The sequence below is a fragment of the Lithobates pipiens genome, unplaced genomic scaffold (assembly GCF_037356315.1).
Source record: "Lithobates pipiens isolate NorthernLeopardFrog02 unplaced genomic scaffold, aLitPip1_a1.2 Scaffold_27, whole genome shotgun sequence".
Lineage (NCBI taxonomy): Eukaryota > Metazoa > Chordata > Amphibia > Anura > Ranidae > Lithobates > Lithobates pipiens.
In genome coordinates, this window is record NW_027507788.1 from 230776346 (window position 1) to 230802134 (window position 25789).

At 54.3% G+C, this 25789-nt stretch overlaps 1 protein-coding gene across 1 annotated transcript in view; it reads left to right on the forward strand.

The window, feature by feature from the left end:
- VPS13D (vacuolar protein sorting 13 homolog D) overlaps nucleotides 1-25789 on the forward strand; it is a gene marked incomplete in the record, with an annotated part of 334001 nt that overhangs the window by 255129 nt on the left and 53083 nt on the right. Inside the window, 1 exon segment of the mRNA XM_077455954.1 lies at nucleotides 24965-25101. Within this exon segment, the coding sequence (XP_077312080.1) occupies nucleotides 24965-25101 (137 nt within the window).

Genomic DNA, 25789 nt, shown 5'->3' on the forward strand with positions numbered 1-25789 from the left:
AGGGAGGAAGTGGCACGGTCTTGTGCTTCTCTATTGCTGGATATACCGAAAGCTTTACCGACCCCCCACAGAGGAGCCCCGGTACATTGCAGTACAGGCTGGGGGGGCGCGTGGGTCACAGTTTTTGGTCTTTTTTCAGCCCTCCGTTCTGTTCAATAAAGAATAAGAGAAGCTCTGAAACTCCTTTCCTGGAGAAAACACAACATGTATAGAAAGAGCCTCCTGAGATCTCCTTCAGGGCAAAATCTTTAGCTCTGGTCTCCCGTAAACATGGAGCCTCCTGGATTTCTCTCTATTCAAATCCTTGAGGGTGTCCTGGGCAGTCATTGGTCAGCCCAGGGGGGGCGCTCCGTCCTCTGTAAGCAGCTTAGTGGGGGGCTTCTAGGTGAGTTCTTTGGTTTTGTGAGAGAATTTCTCTCTACATCCATGTTTGAGCCGCTCAGTGAAGAAATGTTTACAAATTTACCAGATTAAAAGAACTTCCAGTGGCCATGAAGGGAACCTTCCTAGTCTGCACCCCACATTACACCACCTTCCTAGTCTGCACCCCGCATTACACCACCTTCCTAGTCTACACCCCGCATTACACCACCTTCCTAGTCTACACCCCGCATTACACCACCTTCCTAGTCACCTTCCTAGTCTACACCCCGCATTACACCACCTTCCTAGTCACCTTCCTAGTCTACACCCCGCATTACACCACCTTCCTAGTCTACACCCCGCATTACACCACCTTCCTAGTCTGCACCCCGCATTACACCACCTTCCTAGTCTGCACCCCGCATTACACCACCTTCCTAGTCTGCACCCCGCATTACACCACCTTCCTAGTCTGCACCCCGCATTACACCACCTTCCTAGTCTGCACCCCGCATTACACCACCTTCCTAGTCTGCACCCCGCATTACACCACCTTCCTAGTCTGCACCCCGCATTACACCACCTTCCTAGTCTGCACCCCACATTACACCACCTTCCTAGTCTGCACCCCGCATTACACCACCTTCCTAGTCTACACCCCGCATTACACCACCTTCCTAGTCTGCACCCCACATTACACCACCTTCCTAGTCTGCACCCCGCATTACACCACCTTCCTAGTCTGCACCCCGCATTACACCACCTTCCTAGTCTACACCCCGCATTACACCACCTTCCTAGTCTGCACCCCGCATTACACCACCTTCCTAGTCTGCACCCCGCATTACACCACCTTCCTAGTCTACACCCCGCATTACACCACCTTCCTAGTGTACACCCCGCATTACACCACCTTCCTAGTCTGCACCCCGCATTACACCACCTTCCTAGTCTGCACCCCGCATTACACCACCTTCCTAGTCTACACCCCGCATTACACCACCTTCCTAGTCTACACCCCGCATTACACCACCTTCCTAGTCTGCACCCCGCATTACACCACCTTCCTAGTCTACACCCCGCATTACACCACCTTCCTAGTCTACACCCCGCATTACACCACCTTCCTAGTCTGCACCCCGCATTACACCACCTTCCTAGTCTGCACCCCGCATTACACCACCTTCCTAGTCTACACCCCGCATTACACCACCTTCCTAGTCTGCACCCCGCATTACACCACCTTCCTAGTCTGCACCCCACATTACACCACCTTCCTAGTCTGCACCCCGCATTACACCACCTTCCTAGTCTGCACCCCGCATTACACCACCTTCCTAGTCTACACCCCGCATTACACCACCTTCCTAGTCTGCACCCCGCATTACACCACCTTCCTAGTCTGCACCCCGCATTACACCACCTTCCTAGTCTACACCCCGCATTACACCACCTTCCTAGTGTACACCCCGCATTACACCACCTTCCTAGTCTACACCCCGCATTACACCACCTTCCTAGTCTGCACCCCGCATTACACCACCTTCCTAGTCTGCACCCCGCATTACACCACCTTCCTAGTCTGCACCCCGCATTACACCACCTTCCTAGTCTACACCCCGCATTACACCACCTTCCTAGTCTACACCCCGCATTACACCACCTTCCTAGTCTGCACCCCGCATTACACCACCTTCCTAGTCTACACCCCGCATTACACCACCTTCCTAGTCTGCACCCCGCATTACACCACCTTCCTAGTCTGCACCCCGCATTACACCACCTTCCTAGTCTACACCCCGCATTACACCACCTTCCTAGTCTGCACCCCGCATTACACCACCTTCCTAGTCTGCACCCCACATTACACCACCTTCCTAGTCTGCACCCCGCATTACACCACCTTCCTAGTCTGCACCCCGCATTACACCACCTTCCTAGTCTACACCCCGCATTACACCACCTTCCTAGTCTGCACCCCGCATTACACCACCTTCCTAGTCTGCACCCCGCATTACACCACCTTCCTAGTCTACACCCCGCATTACACCACCTTCCTAGTGTACACCCCGCATTACACCACCTTCCTAGTCTACACCCCGCATTACACCACCTTCCTAGTCTGCACCCCGCATTACACCACCTTCCTAGTCTGCACCCCGCATTACACCACCTTCCTAGTCTGCACCCCGCATTACACCACCTTCCTAGTCTACACCCCGCATTACACCACCTTCCTAGTCTACACCCCGCATTACACCACCTTCCTAGTCACCTTCCTAGTCTACACCCCGCATTACACCACCTTCCTAGTCTACACCCCGCATTACACCACCTTCCTAGTCTGCACCCCGCATTACACCACCTTCCTAGTCTACACCCCGCACTACACCACCTTCCTAGTCTACACCCCGCATTACACCACCTTCCTAGTCTGCACCCCGCATTACACCACCTTCCTAGTCTACACCCCGCATTACACCACCTTCCTAGTCTGCACCCCGCATTACACCACCTTCCTAGTCTACACCCCGCATTACACCACCTTCCTAGTCTGCACCCCGCATTACACCACCTTCCTAGTCTACACCCCGCATTACACCACCTTCCTAGTCTACACCCCGCATTACACCACCTTCCTAGTCTACACCCCGCATTACACCACCTTCCTAGTCTGCACCCCGCATTACACCACCTTCCTAGTCTACACCCCGCACTACACCACCTTCCTAGTCTACACCCCGCATTACACCACCTTCCTAGTCTGCACCCCGCATTACACCACCTTCCTAGTCTACACCCCGCATTACACCACCTTCCTAGTCTGCACCCCGCATTACACCACCTTCCTAGTCTACACCCCGCATTACACCACCTTCCTAGTCTGCACCCCGCATTACACCACCTTCCTAGTCATCTCACCACTTTGTATCACTCTGTCCCGGGAGGTAAGTGGCCGGCTATTGCCAGCTGTTTACAATAAAGTCTACAGACAGTAGGGACAAGTTCTGGTTAGGGAGCAACCCCAACCTGATGTATACCAAACACTGAGGACCCAACATCTGGGTATATAATGATGTGTTCTGTTACGCCAAATCAACCCCACCCCCATACCCCTATCCCACCCCATTCACCCCTATACCTCTGCCCCACTCTACCCCACATTACCCTACCCCACCCATCCTACAACACACTACCCCACTCACCCCAATACCTCTGCCCCACCCGACCCTACAGCACCCTAACCCTCTCCACCCCACAACACCCTACCCTACTCCACGCCACCCCACATTACCCTACCCCACCCATCCTACAACACATAAACCTATGTAAGCTCAGAATCATCCTAGCCAAAGCTTACACAGGCTTCCCTTCCCTTGACATGTGAACAGAGCCACAGGGATTGAAGGAAAGATTCATGTAAGCATTGCTGGGAAATGAGGGGGCAATAAAGAGACCACCCCAGCTGCACCTGACCCCTCCCCATCCCCGAGACACATCTGACCCCTCCCCACCCCCGAGACACATCTGACCCCTCCCCACCCCTGAGCTGCACCTGACCTCTCCCTGAGCTGCACCTGACTTCTCCCCACGCCTGAGATGCATCTGACCCCTCTCCACCCCCGAGCTGCACCTGACCCCTCCCCACCCCGAGACACATCTGACCCCTCCCCACCCCTGAGCTGCACCTGTCCTCTCCCTGAGCTGCACCTGACTTCTCCCCACGCCTGAGATGCATCTGCCCTCTCCCCACCCCCGAGCTGCACCTGACCTCTCCCCACGCCCGAGCTGCACCTGACCTCTCCCCACGCCCGAGCTGCACCTGACCTCTCCCCTCTCCCCGAGCTGCACCTGACCTCTCCCCTCTCCCCGAGCTGCACCTGACCTCTCCCCTCTCCCCGAGCTGCTCCTGACCTCTCCCCTCTCCCCGAGCTGCTCCTGACCTCTCCCCTCTCCCCGAGCTGCTCCTGACCTCTCCCCTCTCCCCGAGCTGCACCTGACCTCTCCCCTCTCCCCGAGCTCCACCTGACCTCTCCCCGAGCTGCACCTGACCTTTCCCCTCTCCCCGAGCTGCACCTGACCTCTCCCCTCTCCCCGAGCTGCACCTGACCTCTCCCCTCTCCCCGAGCTGCACCTGACCTTCATCTGAGCTGCATTTAATCTCATCCCTAAATTGCCCCTGACCCCCCCTCCCCCAAGCTACACTAACCTTCTCTCAGTTGCTTTTCCCATTGAATTTTATGGGGAGAGGCAGCTTTGAGGTGACCCTGCCCCCCACACCCGATACCCCCAGACTGTGTACAGATATCGTATATAATCAGATTGGGGTGAGCCCCATCATGACTGGACATGTCTGCACCACCTTCACCACCCGGGCCGCCATGTTACTTCTCACCAGCGTAGTGATTTGTTGCACCCCCCATCTCACCGCCAGGACATAATGTGCGCATTTCCTGCTGTAAAGTTCAATGCGGGGAGAAGAACGAGCGTAAAGTGTGACTAAGACGATTGTGAGATGACGGATCTTTCAAATCCACATCTGTTCCCATATCTCTCCCTTCAAAGAGACGGATCCAATGTCCTCATTCGTTCTGCTGGATGTGACAGAACAATCCTGCGTCTGTGTCCGGGGCGAATCGCCCGCGGTGATACTTCATGGAGGAACTGCGCAGATATAATACCCGTCTCTTCATAGGGAGCACATCAGATTTACTGCTTTATACTTCTTTTTACATTTCTTCACTTCCTGGTCTGTGGCCTAGGCCACAATATCTTCCATCCCAGGAGTCTTCATGGGAGGAGGGGCTTTCTCAGCTAAGCCACACCCTCCTGCCTGCATGCCTGAACTAAGGGCGGATGGATTCCAGGAAGTAAAATTCTACATGAACCATCTGCCCTTGGGATTGGGTTTTATCAGACGTTAAAGTGACTGTAAAGTCAGACTGTGCATTCTATGCATGAAGATAAAAAAGCTTCTGTGTACCCCTCCCCCCAATACTTACCTCAGCCCCATCTCTATCCAGCGATGTTATAGGAGTGTTTCACCTGCCCAATGCTCCCCTCCTCATTGGCTGAGACAGCAGCGTGGCACCATTGGCTCCCACTGCTGTCAACCAGCCAATGAGTAGAGAAAGGAGGCGGAGCCAGGCCATGGCTCTGTGTCTGAATGGACACACAGAGCTGTGACTCAGCTCTGGTGCCCCCATAGCAAGCAGCATGGGCATCGCTGAGGATCTTCCATTCTCCATCAATGAGTACTGTCCATCGCTGAGTATCATCCAACGCTGAGGATCATCCATCGCTGAGAACCTTCCATCTTCCATCGTCCATCACTGAGGACCTTCCATTGTCCATCACTGAAACCTTCCATCGCTGAGGACCTTCCATCGTCCATCACTGAAACCTTACATCGCTGAGAACTTTCCATCTTCCATCGCTGAGAACTTTCCATCTTCCATCACTGAGGATCTTCCATCGTCCATCACTGAGAACCTTCCATCGCTGAGGACCTTCCATCGTCCATCGCTGAGGACCTTCCATCGTCCATCGCTGAGGACCTTCCATCGTCCATCGCTGAGGACCTTCCATTGTCCATCGCTGAGGACCTTCCATCGTCCATCGCTGAGAACCTTCCATCGCTGAGGACCTTCCATCGTCCATCGCTGAGGACCTTCCATCGTCCATCGCTGAGGACCTTCCATCGTCCATCACTGAGAACCTTCCATCGCTGAGGACCTTCCATCGTCCATCACTGAAACCTTACATCACTGAGAACCTTCCATCGCTGAGGATCTTCCATCGTCCATCACTGAGAACCTTCCATCGCTGAGGACCTTCCATCGTCCATCGCTGAGGACCTTCCATCGTCCATCGCTGAGGACCTTCCATCGTCCATCGCTGAGGACCTTCCATCGTCCATCGCTGAGGACCTTCCATCGCTGAGGACCTTCCATCGCTGAGGACCTTCCATCGCTGAGGACCTTCCATCGCTGAGGACCTTCCATCGCTGAGGACCTTCCATCGCTGAGGACCTTCCATCGCTGAGGACCTTCCATCGTCCATCGCTGAGGACCTTCCATCGCTGAGGACCTCCACTGTCACTGCTCACGATTTTTATGTGGCCGATTTGTATTTGATTCTGTGTGTCACACATAAGGCTTTCTATTCACTTCAATGGGGTGCCCGGTGTCTGTGTTGCCCAAAAGAAGCTTCTCCTTTTTTTGGGGTGACCAGCTTCACACAATTTTTCTTAGACAGTTTCTGCGAATGCTGAGCAACAATTGCAGCAAAATCGCATTGTGTTTGGGGACCATATAGAATGAATATCGCCCCATCGTGTTTTGCAGTGATTGGCGTGTGATTTGGAATTGTGGGCAGAATCGCAAAGGGTTCCATAGTGTGATTTGGGGCCTCAATTACTCGATAATCTCCAGTACATCGATCGTATTGTGTGTAGGAGAAGCTCTCAGCGCCTAATAAACTGAATCTGAACCTGGGAGCCGATACCATCCTCGCTGCCTTTGCAGAGGACGCTTCGGCAGGCCGGATTTGGCGCTCGGCGGGTTAACATATTTCCCTCTTCTGAAAGTTATCAGTGAAGGGTATTAGTTGTGTTTAATAAAGCGCAGTTGCCCTCCCCATGAACCCGCCGTGACTCTCCAGCTGGGGTCATTCCAAGTTCAGGCTTTGGACTTTTGACTGCCTTCTGTGTGTGAAAACAGCGCGCCGCTCCTGCGGGGATCACTGCTCCCGCCTGTAACACTAAACTATTGCCAGCGGGCACCTGCTGGGACAGCTTCACAGGGGGTCCTGGGGGGGACTCATCAGGCTTCTGCAGAGATAAAAGCAGCAGGGGGTTCCCTCCAGGATAACCAGCTAATCAGGCAACCGCACAGGCAGCCAATCAGAGAGCATTGCAGATTACCCAACTGACACGCAATGCCTGGCTGCCTCCCTAAGCCCACCTAACAATAGGATGTGGGGTCATTAATGGTCCTTTACTGGTAATTACTGGAGATAGTCAATCAGCCTCCAGATAACGACATTGTTCCTTCCCCCAGGATACGCTTTCCAAAATTCTGTCCATTAGATTTGTGAATTTTCTTTTACAAAGCCAACCGGGCCGCAAGCCTCGCACCCCGACCCACCCGCAAACCTCGCACCCTGACCCACCCGCAAACCTCGCACCCCGACCCACCCGCAAACCTCGCACCCCGACCCACCCGCAAACCTCGCACCCCGACCCGCCCGCAAGCCTCGCACCCCGACCCACCCGCAAACCTCGCACCCCGACCCACCCGCAAACCTCGCACCCCGACCCACCCGCAAACCTCGCACCACGACCCGCCCGCAAACCTCGCACCCCGACCCGCCCGCGAACCTCGCACCCCGACCCACCCGCAAACCTCGCACCACGACCCGCCCGCAAACCTCGCACCCCGACCCACCCGCAAGCCTCGCACCCCGACCCACCCGCAAACCTCGCACCCCGACCCACCCGCAAGCCTCGCACCCCGACCCACCCGCAAGCCTCGCACCCCGACCCGCCCGCAAGCCTCGCACCCCGACCCGCCCGCAAGCCTCGCACCCCGACCCACCCGCAAACCTCGCACCCCGACCCACCCGCAAGCCTCGCACCCCGACCCACCCGCAAGCCTCGCACCCCGACCCACCCGCAAACCTCGCACCCCGACCCACCCGCAAGCCTCGCACCCCGACCCACCCGCAAGCCTCGCACCCCGACCCACCCGCAAGCCTCGCACCCCGACCCGCCCGCAAGCCTCGCACCCCGACCCACCCGCAAACCTCGCACCCCGACCCACCCGCAAGCCTCGCACCCCGACCCACCCGCAAGCCTCGCACCCCGACCCACCCGCAAGCCTCGCACCCCGACCCGCCCGCAAGCCTCGCACCCCGACCCACCCGCAAGCCTCGCACCCCGACCCACCCGCAAGCCTCGCACCCCGACCCACCCGCAAACCTCGCACCCCGACCCACCCGCAAACCTCGCACCCCGACCCACCCGCAAACCTCGCACCCCGACCCACCCGCAAGCCTCGCACCCCGACCCGCCCGCAAGCCTCGCACCCCGACCCGCCCGCAAGCCTCGCACCCCGACCCACCCGCCCGCAAATCTCGCACCCTGACCCACCCGCCCGCAAGCCTCGCACCCCGACCCACCCGCCCGCAAGCCTCGCACCCCGACCCACCCGCCCGCAAGCCTCGCACCCCGACCCACCCACAAACCTCGCACCCCGACCCACCCGCAAACCTCGCACCCCGACCTGCCCGCTAACCTCGCACCCCGACCCGCCCGCAAACCTCGCACCCCGACCCACCCGCAAGCCTCGCACCCCGACCCACCCGCAAGCCTCGCACCCCGACCCACCCGCAAACCTCGCACCCCGACCCACCCGCAAGCCTCGCACCCCGACCCACCCGCAAGCCTCGCACCCCGACCCACCTGCAAGCCTCGCACCCCGACCCACCCGCCCGCAAGCCTCGCACCCCGACCCACCCGCCCGCAAGCCTCGCACCCCGACCCACCCGCAAGCCTCGCACCCCGACCCACCCGCAAGCCTCGCACCCCGACCCACCCGCAAGCCTCGCACCCCGACCCACCCGCAAGCCTCGTACCCCGACCCACCCGCCCGCAAGCCTCGCACCCCGACCCACCCGCCCGCAAGCCTCGCACCCCGACCCACCCGCCCGCAAGCCTCGCACCCCGACCCACCCACAAACCTCGCACCCCGACCTGCCCGCGAACCTCGCACCCGACCCGCCCGCGAACCTCGCACCCGACCCGCCCGCGAACCTCGCACCCGACCCGCCCGCAAGCCTCGCACCCCGACCCGCCCGCAAGCCTCGCACCCCGACCCACCCGCCCGCAAATCTCGCACCCTGACCCACCCGCCCGCAAGCCTCGCACCCCGACCCACCCGCCCGCAAGCCTCGCACCCCGACCCACCCGCCCGCAAGCCTCGCACCCCGACCCACCCGCAAACCTCGCACCCCGACCCACCCGCAAACCTCGCACCCCGACCCGCCCGCAAACCCCGCACCCCGACCCGCCCGCAAACCTCGCACCCCGACCCGCCCGCAAACCTCGCACCCCGACCCGCCCGCAAACCTCGCACCCCGACCCGCCCGCAAACCTCGCACCCCGACCCGCCCGCAAACCTCGCACCCCGACCCGCCCGCAAACCTCGCACCCCGACCCGCCCGCAAGCCTCGCACCCCGACCCGCCCGCAAGCCTCGCACCCCGACCCGCCCGCAAGCCTCGCACCCCGACCCGCCTGCAAGCCTCGCACCCCGACCCGCCCGCAAGCCTCGCACCCCGACCCACCCGCCCGCAAATCTCGCACCCTGACCCACCCGCCCGCAAGCCTCGCACCGCGACCCACCCGTCCGCAAGCAAAGTATCGGTAATTGTACTCTGTCTTAAAGTGTTATTGGTACAACCCTAGTATACACTATAAGAAAATCGATGTTTCACAGCAAATCGGAACCGATGAACGAAAATTTGTACAAATATTCTCGTACGACAAAAGCTTTTGTTTGTTCTTTCTGATCATACGTCTTTCTTTTCAGATTTTTCTTGTAGGAAATTGATACGAGAAGTGTACACATTAAACGTAAATTCTTTGTTCTGTTCCTGTACAAGAAATAAATTGGAGTTTGTCCCTTTGGGAATTTTCCTACGAAAAATTTTGATTTGGCTGTGGAAAGTTTTTTGTACACGCGATACGAAAATTGTACGAAAGTTCCTTGGACAAAAATGTTCGCCCGATTTTCTTACAATGTGTGTGAGCGTTACAGGGAGATTATTCTGAGTAGTGTTTCGGCACAATTCATCTTCCCTATAATAGTAAATCATCACTTTGTGATCCACACTAAATCCTCTCTTTAACCCGTCCGGTGAATTTCCTTTTCGGGACGATGATACCGAATCCCCCCGATTTAGTTCCGGTAACCACCCTGGAACTATTTCTTTCTCATCCATTCCTCTCCTCTAATCCAGCGCTTGGATTTCTTTGGGAAGGTGAACTTTTCACCCAGACAATATGGATTTTTCAAACTCTGAGTTTACAAAGAAAACGTAATCCTTATCTGGCCATGAAATGGGATTTGGTGTAGGGAGCAGATGTTCGGCTTTCCCTCAGCTTAGGAGAGTGAAGGAGAAGTGCTGAAAGATCCTGCAGGGTGCCGGCCTCCTCCGGCCTCCTCCGGCCTCCACCGGCCTCCCCGTCACACCTGTGTACACACTTCCTTCAGGAGAGGATCCTCCACCTCCATGACCCTTCCTAATCCTTTTACCGCCAATTATTAGTTTGAGTTAAATAAAATCATATTATAGGCTAATTGTTTGTTTGCACCTTTGCTGGAGAGGCCGAGGTCACCGAGAGGTCTCCTCGCATGTTTGGAAGTCTCCGAATATTTTCCTTCTACAGAAGTTAGAATTAAACCCATAGGAGGCCAGCCTCTCCCACCGCCATGTACAATGGGAAGCTTCCGGAATACCAGGCACCGGGATCTGAAACCTTCGTAGTTCACAGATTTATAGATCAAGTCCACTGAACATTACTAAAGTGAATACAACCAATTGGCTAGAGAAGGGAAGGGTTAGAGCCCCTGGGCAGTTTCAATTTTGTAGCCTGCGCACCATTGGGGAAATTTCCCTTTACTTCCTCTCCCAGGGGCACCACGGGAAGTCAGAGGAAATCTCTCCAGAATGAGAGGACTTCCCTCCATTGGAAGATTCAAGCTGGCCATGCAATCAGAATTTTAGAATTTTCTTTAGAAGAATTCTAATCATGAGTGGCGTCAAATCCACAATCATTTTGCGCAGTGGTGGGAAAGTTTTCTTGAAAGAATTTCTAACAGTAAATGCCGATTTTGTTTGGCAAAGTCCAAAATCAAAATCAAATTGAATTTTGAAGTACTTTTGAGCAACATTCATCAAATGTACTGAGAATTTTTCTACAAATTTTCTAAAATCTAGAAATCTATGGACAGGTTTACACTCGCCCCCTGTTCTTGTGGGCCTGACTGGGTTTCTCACCCTCCCTTACTATCCGGCACTAAAAATGGCATTATATAAACCTAAATCCTCCTCCCTCCGGCCTCCCCTATGATCTTGCACAGGTGTACCGGCTCCTCTCCTGGACTGAAATGGTTTCCTCTAATTTCACCGCACACTGTGAGCTTCTCACAATGTGCATTAGAAGCTGCAGCAAGTCGGATAGAGCCCACCTCATTTCCTGGCTGGAGGACATCCAGCATCATCTAACTCTTTTCTCCCCAGCCAGAGACTGGGTTTATCTACTATCATTGCTCTGTTGAGGGTGAGCCAGTGACTGGTTGCATATCCTATCAATGCTCTGGTGAGGACGAGTCGGGCACTGGTTGTATCTATCAATGCTCTGGTGAGGGCGAGTCGGGCACTGGTTGTATCTCCTATCAATGCTCTGGTGAGGACGAGTCGGGCACTGGTTGTATCTCCTATCAATGCTCTGGTGAGGACGAGTCGGGCACTGGTTGTATCTCCTATCAATGCTCTGGTGAGGACGAGTCGGGCACTGGTTGTATCTCCTATCAATGCTCTGGTGAGGATGAGTCGGGCACTGGTTGTATCTCCTATCAATGCTCTGGTGAGGACGAGTCGGGCACTGGTTGTATCTCCTATCAATGCTCTGGTGAGGACGAGTCGGGCACTGGTTGTATCTCCCATCAATGCTCTGGTGAGGACGAGTCGGGCACTGGTTGTATCTCCTATCAATGCTCTGGTGAGGACGAGTCGGGCACTGGTTGTATCTCCTATCAATGCCCTGGTGAGGACGAGTCGGGCACTGGTTGTATCTCCTATCAATGCCCTGGTGAGGACGAGTCGGGCACTGGTTGTATCTCCTATCAATGCCCTGGTGAGGACGAGTCGGGCACTGGTTGTATCTCCTATCAATGCCCTGGTGAGGACGAGTCGGGCACTGGTTGCATCTCCTATCAATGCTCTGGTGAGGATGAGTCGGGCACTGCTTGTATCTCCTATCAATGCTCTGGTGAGGACGAGTCGGGCGCTGGTTGTATCTCCTATCAATGCTCTGGTGAGGACGAGTCGGGCACTGGTTGTATCTCCTATCAATGCTCTGGTGAGGACGAGTCGGGCACTGGTTGTATCTCCTATCAATGGTCTGGTGAGGAAGAGTCGGGCACTGGTTGTATCAATCAATGCTCTGGTGAGGACGAGTCGGGCACTGGTTGTATCAATCAATGCTCTGGTGAGGACGAGTCGGGCACTGGTTGTATCTCCTATCAATGGTCTGGTGAGGACGAGTCGGGCACTGGTTGTATCTCCTATCAATGGTCTGGTGAGGACGAGTCGGGCACTGGTTGTATCTCCTATCAATGCTCTGGTGAGGACGAGTCGGGCGCTGGTTGTATCTCCTATCAATGGTCTGGTGAGGACGAGTCGGGCACTGGTTGTATCAATCAATGCTCTGGTGAGGACGAGTCGGGCACTGGTTGTATCTCCTATCAATGCTCTGGTGAGGATGAGTCGGGCACTGGTTGTATCTCCTATCAATGCTCTGGTGAGGACGAGTCGGGCACTGGTTGTATCTATCAATGCTCTGGTGAGGACGAGTCGGGCACTGGTTGTATCTCCTATCAATGCTCTGGTGAGGACGAGTCGGGCACTGGTTGTATCAATCAATGCTCTGGTGAGGACGAGTCGGGCACTGGTTGTATCTCCTATCAATGCTCTGGTGAGGACGAGTCGGGCACTGGTTGTATCTCCTATCAATGCTCTGGTGAGGACGAGTCGGGCACTGGTTGTATCTCCTATCAATGCTCTGGTGAGGACGAGTCGGGCACGGGTTGTATCTCCTATCAATGCCCTGGTGAGGACGAGTCGGGTGCTGGTTGTATCTATCAATGCCCTGGTGAGGACGAGTCAGGTGCTGGTTGTATCTCCTATCAATGCTCTGGTGAGGACGAGTCGGGCACTGGTTGTATCTCCTATCAATGCTCTGGTGAGGACGAGTCGGGCACTGGTTGCATCTCCTATCAATGCCCTGGTGAGGACGAGTCGGGCACTGGTTGCATCTCCTATCAATGCCCTGGTGAGGACGAGTCGGGCACTGGTTGTATCTCCTATCAATGCTCTGGTGAGGACGAGTCGGGCACTGGTTGTATCTCCTATCAATGCTCTGGTGAGGACGAGTCGGGTGCTGGTTGTATCTCCTATCAATGCTCTGGTGAGGACGAGTCGGGCACTGGTTGTATCTCCTATCAATGGTCTGGTGAGGACGAGTTGGGCACTGGTTGTATCTATCAATGCTCTGGTGAGGAAGAGTCGGGCACTGGTTGTATCTATCAATGGTCTGGTGAGGACGAGTCGGGCACTGGTTGTATCTCCTATTAATGCTCTGGTGAGAACGAGTCGGGCACTGGTTGTATCTCCTATCAATGTTCTGGTGAGGACGAGTCGGGCACTGGTTGTATCTCCTATCAATGTTCTGGTGAGGACGAGTTGGGCACTGGTTGTATCTATCAATGCTCTGGTGAGGACGAGTCGGGCACTGGTTGTATCTCCTATCAATGTTCTGGTGAGGACGAGTCGGGCACTGGTTGTATCTCCTATCAATGCTCTGGTGAGGACGAGTCGGGCACTGGTTGTATCTCCTATCAATGCTCTGTTGAGGACGAGTCGGGTGCTGGTTGTATCTCCTATCAATGCTCTGGTGAGGACGAGTCGGGCACTGGTTGTATCTATCAATGCTCTGGTGAGGACGAGTCGGGTGCTGGTGGTATCTCCTATCAATGCTCTGGTGAGGACGAGTCGGGCACTGGTTGTATCTATCAATGCTCTGGTGAGGACGAGTCGGGTGCTGGTTGTATCTCCTATCAATGCTCTGTTGAGGACGAGTCGGGCACTGGTTGTATCTCCTATCAATGCTCTGGTGAGGACGAGTCGGGCACTGGTTGTATCTATCAATGCTCTGGTGAGGACGAGTCGGGTGCTGGTTGTATCTCCTATCAATGCTCTGGTGAGGACGAGTCGGGCACTGGTTGTATCTATCAATGCTCTGGTGAGGACGAGTCGGGTGCTGGTTGTATCTCCTATCAATGCTCTGTTGAGGACGAGTCGGGCACTGGTTGTATCTCCTATCAATGCTCTGGTGAGGACGAGTCGGGCACTGGTTGTATCTATCAATGCTCTGGTGAGGACGAGTCGGGTGCTGGTTGTATCTCCTATCAATGCTCTGTTGAGGACGAGTCGGGTGCTGGTTGTATCTCCTATCAATGCTCTGGTGAGGACGAGTCGGGCACTGGTTGTATCTCCTATCAATGCTCTGGTGAGGACGAGTCGGGCACGGGTTGTATCTCCTATCAATGCCCTGGTGAGGACGAGTCGGGTGCTGGTTGTATCTATCAATGCCCTGGTGAGGACGAGTCAGGTGCTGGTTGTATCTCCTATCAATGCTCTGGTGAGGACGAGTCGGGCACTGGTTGTATCTCCTATCAATGCTCTGGTGAGGACGAGTCGGGCACTGGTTGCATCTCCTATCAATGCCCTGGTGAGGACGAGTCGGGCACTGGTTGCATCTCCTATCAATGCCCTGGTGAGGACGAGTCGGGCACTGGTTGTATCTCCTATCAATGCTCTGGTGAGGACGAGTCGGGCACTGGTTGTATCTCCTATCAATGCTCTGGTGAGGACGAGTCGGGTGCTGGTTGTATCTCCTATCAATGCTCTGGTGAGGACGAGTCGGGCACTGGTTGTATCTCCTATCAATGGTCTGGTGAGGACGAGTTGGGCACTGGTTGTATCTATCAATGCTCTGGTGAGGAAGAGTCGGGCACTGGTTGTATCTATCAATGGTCTGGTGAGGACGAGTCGGGCACTGGTTGTATCTCCTATTAATGCTCTGGTGAGAACGAGTCGGGCACTGGTTGTATCTCCTATCAATGTTCTGGTGAGGACGAGTCGGGCACTGGTTGTATCTCCTATCAATGTTCTGGTGAGGACGAGTTGGGCACTGGTTGTATCTATCAATGCTCTGGTGAGGACGAGTCGGGCACTGGTTGTATCTCCTATCAATGTTCTGGTGAGGACGAGTCGGGCACTGGTTGTATCTCCTATCAATGCTCTGGTGAGGACGAGTCGGGCACTGGTTGTATCTCCTATCAATGCTCTGTTGAGGACGAGTCGGGTGCTGGTTGTATCTCCTATCAATGCTCTGGTGAGGACGAGTCGGGCACTGGTTGTATCTATCAATGCTCTGGTGAGGACGAGTCGGGTGCTGGTGGTATCTCCTATCAATGCTCTGGTGAGGACGAGTCGGGCACTGGTTGTATCTATCAATGCTCTGGTGAGGACGAGTCGGGTGCTGGTTGTATCTCCTATCAATGCTCTGTTGAGGACGAGTCGGGCACTGGTTGTATCTCCTATCAATGCTCTGGTGAGGACGAGTCGGGCACTGGTTGTATCTATCAATGCTCTGGTGAGGACGAGTCGGGTGCTGGTTGTATCTCCTATCAATGCTCTGGTGAGGACGAGTCGGGCACTGGTTGTATCTATCAATGCTCTGGTGAGGACGAGTCGGGTGCTGGTTGTATCTCCTATCAATGCTCTGTTGAGGACGAGTCGGGCACTGGTTGTATCTCCTATCAATGCTCTGGTGAGGACGAGTCGGGCACTGGTTGTATCTATCAATGCTCTGGTGAGGACGAGTCGGGTGCTGGTTGTATCTCCTATCAATGCTCTGTTGAGGACGAGTCGGGTGCTGGTTGTATCTCCTATCAATGCTCTGGTGAGGACGAGTCGGGCACTGGTTGTATCTATCAATGCTCTGGTGAGGACGAGTCGGGTGCTGGTTGTATCTCCTATCAATGCTCTGTTGAGGACGAGTCGGGCACTGGTTGTATCTCCTATCAATGCTCTGGTGAGGACGAGTCGGGCACTGGTTGTATCTCCTATCAATGCTCTGGTGAGGACGAGTCGGGCACTGGTTGTATCTCCTATCAATGCTCTGGTGAGGACGAGTCGGGCACTGGTTGTATCTCCTATCAATGCTCTGGTGAGGATGAGTCGGGCACTGGTTGTATCTCCTATCAATGCTCTGGTGAGGACGAGTCGGGCACTGGTTGTATCAATCAATGCTCTGGTGAGGACGAGTCGGGCACTGGTTGTATCTCCTATCAATGCTCTGGTGAGGACGAGTCGGGCACTGGTTGTATCTCCTATCAATGGTCTGGTGAGGACGAGTTGGGCACTGGTTGTATCTATCAATGCTCTGGTGAGGAAGAGTCGGGCACTGGTTGTATCTATCAATGGTCTGGTGAGGACGAGTCGGGCACTGGTTGTATCTCCTATTAATGCTCTGGTGAGGACGAGTCGGGCACTGGTTGTATCTCCTATCAATGGTCTGGTGAGAACGAGTCGGGCACTGGTTGTATCTCCTATCAATGTTCTGGTGAGGACGAGTCGGGCACTGGTTGTATCTCCTATCAATGTTCTGGTGAGGACGAGTTGGGCACTGGTTGTATCTATCAATGCTCTGGTGAGGACGAGTCGGGCACTGGTTGTATCTCCTATCAATGATCTGGTGAGGACGAGTCGGGCACTGGTTGTATCTCCTATCAATGCTCTGGTGAGGACGAGTCGGGCACTGGTTGTATCTCCTATCAATGCTCTGGTGAGGACGAGTCGGGCACTGGTTGTATCTCCTATCAATGCTCTGGTGAGGACGAGTCGGGCACTGGTTGCATCTCCTATCAATGTTCTGGTGAGGACGAGTCGGGCACTGGTTGTATCTCCTATCAATGCTCTGGTGAGGACGAGTCGGGCACTGGTGGTATCTCCTATCAATGCCCTGGTGAGGACGAGTCGGGCACTGGTTGTATCTCCTATCAATGCTCTGGTGAGGACGAGTCGGGTGCTGGTTGTATCTCCTATCAATGCTCTGGTGAGGACGAGTCGGGCACTGGTTGTATCAATCAATGCTCTGGTGAGGACGAGTCGGGCACTGGTTGTATCTCCTATCAATGCCCTGGTGAGGACGAGTCGGGCACTGGTTGTATCTATCAATGCTCTGGTGAGGACGAGTCGGGTGCTGGTTGTATCTCCTATCAATGCTCTGGTGAGGACGAGTTAGGCACTGGTTGTATCTATCAATGCTCTGGTGAGGACGAGTCGGGTGCTGGTTGTATCTCCTATCAATGCTCTGTTGAGGACGAGTCGGGTGCTGGTTGTATCTATCAATGCTCTGGTGAGGACGAGTCGGGTGCTGGTTGTATCTCCTATCAATGCTCTGTTGAGGACAAGTCGGGTGCTGGTTGTATCTCCTATCAATGCTCTGGTGAGGACGAGTCGGGCACTGGTTGTATCTATCAATGCTCTGGTGAGGACGAGTCGGGTGCTGGTTGTATCTCCTATCAATGCTCTGTTGAGGACGAGTCGGGTGCTGGTTGTATCTCCTATCAATGCTCTGGTGAGGACGAGTCGGGTGCTGGTTGTATCTCCTATCAATGCTCTGTTGAGGACGAGTCGGGCACTGGTTGTATCTCCTATCAATGCTCTGGTGAGGACGAGTCGGGCACTGGTTGTATCTCCTATCAATGCTCTGGTGAGGAAGAGTCGGGCACTGGTTGTATCTCCTATCAATGCTCTGGTGAGGACGAGTCGGGCACTGGTGGTATCTCCTATCAATGCCCTGGTGAGGACGAGTCGGGCACTGGTGGTATCTCCTATCAATGCTCTGGTGAGGACGAGTCGGGCACTGGTTGTATCTCCTATCAATGCTCTGGTGAGGACGAGTTGGGCACTGGTTGTATCTATCAATGCTCTGGTGAGGACGAGTCGGGTGCTGGTTGTATCTCCTATCAATGCTCTGGTGAGGACGAGTCGGGCACTGGTGGTATCTCCTATCAATGCCCTGGTGAGGACGAGTCGGGCACTGGTTGTATCTCCTATCAATGCTCTGGTGAGGACGAGTCGGGTGCTGGTTGTATCTCCTATCAATGCTCTGGTGAGGACGAGTCGGGCACTGGTTGTATCAATCAATGCTCTGGTGAGGACGAGTCGGGCACTGGTTGTATCTATCAATGCTCTGGTGAGGACGAGTCGGGTACTGGTTGTATCTCCTATCAATGCTCTGGTGAGGACGAGTTAGGCACTGGTTGTATCTCCTATCAATGCTCTGTTGAGGACAAGTCGGGTGCTGGTTGTATCTCCTATCAATGCTCTGGTGAGGACGAGTCGGGCACTGGTTGTATCTATCAATGCTCTGGTGAGGAAGAGTCGGGTGCTGGTTGTATCTCCTATCAATGCTCTGGTGAGGACGACTCGGGCACTGGTTGTATCTATCAATGCTCTGGTGAGGACGAGTCGGGTGCTGGTTGTATCTCCTATCAATGCTCTGTTGAGGACGAGTTGGGCACTGGTTGTATCTCCTATCAATGCCCTGGTGAGGACGAGTCGGGCACTGGTTGTATCTCCTATCAATGCTCTGGTGAGGACGAGTCGGGCACTGGTGGTATCTCCTATCAATGCCCTGGTGAGGACGAGTCGGGCACTGGTGATATCTCTTATCAATGCTCTGGTGAGGACGAGTCGGGCACTGGTTGTATCTCCTATCAATGCCCTGGTGAGGACGAGTCGGGCACTGGTGGTATCTCCTATCAATGCTCTGGTGAGGACGAGTCGGGCGCTGGTTGTATCTCCTATCAATGCTCTGGTGAGGACGAGTCGGGTGCTGGTTGTATCTCCTATCAATGTTCTGGTGAGGACGAGTCGGGCGCTGGTTGTATCTCCTATCAATGCTCTGGTGAGGACGAGTCGGGCACTGGTGGTATCTCCTATCAATGCTCTGGTGAGGACGAGTCGGGCACTGGTTGTATCTATCAATGCTCTGGTGAGGACGAGTCGGGTGCTGGTTGTATCTCCTATCAATGCTCTGTTGAGGACGAGTCGGGTGCTGGTTGTATCTCCTATCAATGCTCTGGTGAGGACGAGTCGGGCACTGGTTGTATCTATCAATGCTCTGGTGAGGACGAGTCGGGTGCTGGTTGTATCTCCTATCAATGCTCTGTTGAGGACGAGTCAGGCACTGGTTGTATCTCCTATCAATGCTCTGGTGAGGACGAGTCGGGCACTGGTTGTATCTCCTATCAATGCTCTGGTGAGGACGAGTCGGGCACTGGTTGTATCTCCTATCAATGCTCTGGTGAGGACGAGTCGGGCACTGGTTGTATCTCCTATCAATGCTCTGGTGAGGACGAGTCGGGCACTGGTTGTATCTCCTATCAATGCTCTGGTGAGGACGAGTCGGGCACTGGTTGTATCAATCAATGCTCTGGTGAGGACGAGTCGGGCACTGGTTGTATCTCCTATCAATGCTCTGGTGAGGACGAGTCGGGCACTGGTTGTATCTCCTATCAATGGTCTGGTGAGGACGAGTTGGGCACTGGTTGTATCTATCAATGCTCTGGTGAGGAAGAGTCGGGCACTGGTTGTATCTATCAATGGTCTGGTGAGGACGAGTCGGGCACTGGTTGTATCTCCTATTAATGCTCTGGTGAGGACGAGTCGGGCACTGGTTGTATCTCCTATCAATGGTCTGGTGAGAACGAGTCGGGCACTGGTTGTATCTCCTATCAATGTTCTGGTGAGGACGAGTCGGGCACTGGTTGTATCTCCTATCAATGTTCTGGTGAGGACGAGTTGGGCACTGGTTGTATCTATCAATGCTCTGGTGAGGACGAGTCGGGCACTGGTTGTATCTCCTATCAATGATCTGGTGAGGACGAGTCGGGCACTGGTTGTATCTCCTATCAATGCTCTGGTGAGGACGAGTCGGGCACTGGTTGTATCTCCTATCAATGCTCTGGTGAGGACGAGTCGGGCACTGGTTGTATCTCCTATCAATGCTCTGGTGAGGACGAGTCGGGCACTGGTTGCATCTCCTATCAATGTTCTGGTGAGGACGAGTCGGGCACTGGTTGTATCTCCTATCAATGCTCTGGTGAGGACGAGTCGGGCACTGGTGGTATCTCCTATCAATGCCCTGGTGAGGACGAGTCGGGCACTGGTTGTATCTCCTATCAATGCTCTGGTGAGGACGAGTCGGGTGCTGGTTGTATCTCCTATCAATGCTCTGGTGAGGACGAGTCGGGCACTGGTTGTATCAATCAATGCCCTGGTGAGGACGAGTCGGGCACTGGTTGTATCTATCAATGCTCTGGTGAGGACGAGTCGGGTGCTGGTTGTATCTCCTATCAATGCTCTGGTGAGGACGAGTTAGGCACTGGTTGTATCTATCAATGCTCTGGTGAGGACGAGTCGGGTGCTGGTTGTATCTCCTATCAATGCTCTGTTGAGGACGAGTCGGGTGCTGGTTGTATCTATCAATGCTCTGGTGAGGACGAGTCGGGTGCTGGTTGTATCTCCTATCAATGCTCTGTTGAGGACAAGTCGGGTGCTGGTTGTATCTCCTATCAATGCTCTGGTGAGGACGAGTCGGGCACTGGTTGTATCTATCAATGCTCTGGTGAGGACGAGTCGGGTGCTGGTTGTATCTCCTATCAATGCTCTGTTGAGGACGAGTCGGGTGCTGGTTGTATCTCCTATCAATGCTCTGGTGAGGACGAGTCGGGTGCTGGTTGTATCTCCTATCAATGCTCTGTTGAGGACGAGTCGGGCACTGGTTGTATCTCCTATCAATGCTCTGGTGAGGACGAGTCGGGCACTGGTTGTATCTCCTATCAATGCTCTGGTGAGGAAGAGTCGGGCACTGGTTGTATCTCCTATCAATGCTCTGGTGAGGACGAGTCGGGCACTGGTGGTATCTCCTATCAATGCCCTGGTGAGGACGAGTCGGGCACTGGTGGTATCTCCTATCAATGCTCTGGTGAGGACGAGTCGGGCACTGGTTGTATCTCCTATCAATGCTCTGGTGAGGACGAGTTGGGCACTGGTTGTATCTATCAATGCTCTGGTGAGGACGAGTCGGGTGCTGGTTGTATCTCCTATCAATGCTCTGGTGAGGACGAGTCGGGCACTGGTGGTATCTCCTATCAATGCCCTGGTGAGGACGAGTCGGGCACTGGTTGTATCTATCAATGTTCTGGTGAGGACGAGTCGGGCACTGGTTGTATCTCCTATCAATGCTCTGGTGAGGACGAGTCGGGTGCTGGTTGTATCTCCTATCAATGCTCTGGTGAGGACGAGTCGGGCACTGGTTGTATCAATCAATGCTCTGGTGAGGACGAGTCGGGCACTGGTTGTATCTATCAATGCTCTGGTGAGGACGAGTCGGGTACTGGTTGTATCTCCTATCAATGCTCTGGTGAGGACGAGTTAGGCACTGGTTGTATCTCCTATCAATGCTCTGTTGAGGACAAGTCGGGTGCTGGTTGTATCTCCTATCAATGCTCTGGTGAGGACGAGTCGGGCACTGGTTGTATCTATCAATGCTCTGGTGAGGAAGAGTCGGGTGCTGGTTGTATCTCCTATCAATGCTCTGGTGAGGACGACTCGGGCACTGGTTGTATCTATCAATGCTCTGGTGAGGACGAGTCGGGTGCTGGTTGTATCTCCTATCAATGCTCTGTTGAGGACGAGTTGGGCACTGGTTGTATCTCCTATCAATGCCCTGGTGAGGACGAGTCGGGCACTGGTTGTATCTCCTATCAATGCTCTGGTGAGGACGAGTCGGGCACTGGTGGTATCTCCTATCAATGCCCTGGTGAGGACGAGTCGGGCACTGGTGATATCTCTTATCAATGCTCTGGTGAGGACGAGTCGGGCACTGGTTGTATCTCCTATCAATGCCCTGGTGAGGACGAGTCGGGCACTGGTGGTATCTCCTATCAATGCTCTGGTGAGGACGAGTCGGGCGCTGGTTGTATCTCCTATCAATGCTCTGGTGAGGACGAGTCGGGTGCTGGTTGTATCTCCTATCAATGTTCTGGTGAGGACGAGTCGGGCGCTGGTTGTATCTCCTATCAATGCTCTGGTGAGGACGAGTCGGGCACTGGTGGTATCTCCTATCAATGCTCTGGTGAGGACGAGTCGGGCACTGGTGGTATCTCCTATCAATGCTCTGGTGAGGACGAGTCGGGCACTGGTGGTATCTCCTATCAATGCCCTGGTGAGGACGAGTCGGGCACTGGTTGTATCTCCTATCAATGCCCTGGTGAGGACGAGTCGGGCACTGGTTGTATCTCCTATCAATGCTCTGAGCTGTAGATGGTCTGTTCTGGGCCTTCTATTCCTCAGCTGGTTGTCGTTTTTTCGTCTTGTATATCTCTTGTGACCCGATCGTTTCTCTTACGTCTTCCACAATCTTTTTGCAATATGATAACCGTGCTTCTAAATGGCATTCCTCGGAGTTTGCAGAGAGGTGAAGCGGGGGTCGTCCTGTGTAAGTGATATCTTCTGCTGACATTGTAGAACATCGATCATCTCTTCCCTGATTACTGTATGCCGGGCTCCTCCATTATACAATCAGTCCGTCCAGGAATGAAACGAGGAAACGGGATTATTTATGCGACGTGCTGTGTATGGATTGTGTCAGATGTGGGAATAATGTTGACGCAAACCAGATTTCCTGTTACACCTTCTGTTTTATATGGAAGTCCTCTGCTGCTGATTAATGGAGGAATGTTAAAACAGAGGCATCCTTTATAACGACCAATCAGAATCATACCCGCGCTGATCTCCTGCAATCAGACCGACCGTAAACACGCTGATCTCCAATCAGAGCGACCGGAAACACGCTGATCTCCAATCAGAGCGACCGGAAATACACTGCAGTCAGTCTGATTGGAGGAGATCAAACACGCTGATCTGCAGAAGTGAGAGTCCACGTTCTGCCCATACATGTCCTCACCAGCCATACTGTTCTCCTAGCTTGGCTGATGCGCAGAGCGTAGGAATCCCAAACCGCAAGGCGCTCTCCGCTCTCATCAACATACAAGCAACTTTATTGTTCTATGTGTCTGGTTACAACACGCCAGGCTCCTCCTCCTTCTTTAATTCATTTAATCTAAATAAAGAAATCCCAAAGCTGGGCCTACAGAAGAGGTTGTACAATCCCATCCCACCACCCCATCCTCCTATCTTTATTCAACAGCCGTGGCCACCTAATGAAACTCAAGACAGTCTTGTAGTGCCCTGGAGACTCACATAGAGAACCATACATGGGGGGGGGCGGGGGGACCATACATGCATGGGGGGTCCAGGGAGACAATGCACCTTAAAGGTGAAGGTTGGAGGAATGGAGGGGGGACCATACATACATAGGGGGGAGGACCAGGGAGACAATGCACCTGAAAGGAGAAGGTTGGAGGAATGTGGGGGGAGGGGGACCATACATACATGGGGGGACCAGGGAGACAATGCACCTGAAAGGTGAAGGTTGGAGGAACGCGGGGGGAGGGGGGGACCATACATGCATGGGGGGTCCAGGGAGACAATGCACCTGAAAGGGAATGCAGGGGGGGGGAGGGGGGACCATACATACATGGGGGGACCAGGGAGACCATGCACCTGGAAAGGTGAAGGTTGGAGGAATGCGGGGGGGGGGAGGGGGACCATACATACATGGGGGGTCCAGGGAGACCATGCACCTGAAAGGTGAAGGTTGGAGGAATGGAGGGGGGGGAGGGGGGGACCATACATACATGGGGGGTCCAGGGAGACCATGCACCTGAAAGGTGAAGGTTGGAGGAATGGAGGGGGGGGGAGGGGGGACCATACATACATGGGGGGTCCAGGGAGACAATGCACCTGAAAGGTGAAGGTTGGAGGAATGGAGGGGGGGGGGGAGGGGGGGACCATACATACATGGGGGGTCCAGGGAGACAATGCACCTGAAAGGTGAAGGTTGGAGGAATGGAGGGGGGGGGAGGGGGGGACCATACATACATGGGGGGTCCAGGGAGACAATGCACCTGAAAGGTGAAGGTTGGAGGAATGCGGGGGGGGGGGGACCATACATACATGGGGGGACCAGGGAGACCATGCACCTGAAAGGTGAAGGTTGGAGGAATCCGGGGGGAGGGGGGACCATACATACATGGGGGGACCAGGGAGACCATGCACCTGAAAGGTGAAGGTTGGAGGAATCCGGGGGGGGGAGGGGGGACCATCACATGGGGGGACCAGGGAGACCATGCACCTGAAAGGTGAAGGTTGGAGGAATCCGGGGGGAGGGGGGACCATACATACATGGGGGGACCAGGGAGACCATGCACCTGAAAGGAGAAGGTTTTCATTTGGTTCATAGAAGACCAGATGAATCCTGAGTGTTCTGTAACTTCTGTATGCTGTCCTTAGCTATACCATTGTGCTCTCAGATCCTTTGTCGTGTATTGTCTGAAGATACACAAGGTATATGAATGTGGTAAAAAACAAACAAACATATAAAACCGTTTAAAAATTTATAAAAAAAAAAATGTAATACAATTTTTTTTATAGTTTCCATTTACTTGGAGCCCCCCCAGTACTCTGATCTCTGAATTCTCGTTCCTTTATATTGACAACTGTAGCCTGATTGGCTGAATGAATGTGATTGGAAGGTTTTCTTTCTGTTGTAGTTTGCTGGAACTCTCTCTGATGGTCTCGGGAAGACGATGGACAACAGACACCAGACAGAGCGGGAATACATTCGATATCACGCAGCCACGAGTGGAGAACATTTGGTGGCCGGGATTCATGGACTGGCTCACGGTATGTGAGGAATGAAATGTGTAAATGAATGGAAGTCACTCTGGGGATTTCTGGGATTTCTGGGACTTCTGGGGGGTTGTCTGAAGTATCTGTAGACGGCTCATCCTCTTATTAGTGGCCTTCGGAAGACGTGGACCTTCTCATGTGAAAAGATCTTCCCTGCCCCCCCCCCCCCCCCATTCCTCGCCATCTGTTCTCACTCTCCATTTTCCTTCAGCCTTGAGCAAGGATGTAGTAAAATGTGTTGTCATTGGTGGTTGGAGGGGTTCCCCTCTTATCTTGGTTGGCATTAAATCCACAAAGTCGACCTTCAGAACCAGGCAGCTTGAAATGGGCTCTTCAGCTTCCGTGGAGGTGGAGTTATATAATGCATGTGCTCCTGATTGGGTTTTATCGGTACAGGTAGGTGTGTCACCCACCTGATGGAGGCGGAGCCGACTAGGGGGCTGCCCTTACACCTCTTGTCCGGTATCCTCTGGGGATGATCACGGGGTATAACGGGGCACAGAGTGGCATTGGTGCCTGTAGGAGACCCGGTTCTGAATATCTTTGATGCAGAGCAGGAAAAGGTCAACTGGTAGTCAAGGGATACTGGATCTCGGGTGCAAAGTCAGACGGGCAGAGGTCGGCAACAACCGGGCAGCAGGAGTAGAAAGGAACCCGGAGCAGAGTCAGTGCCAGGGCCCGAGGTC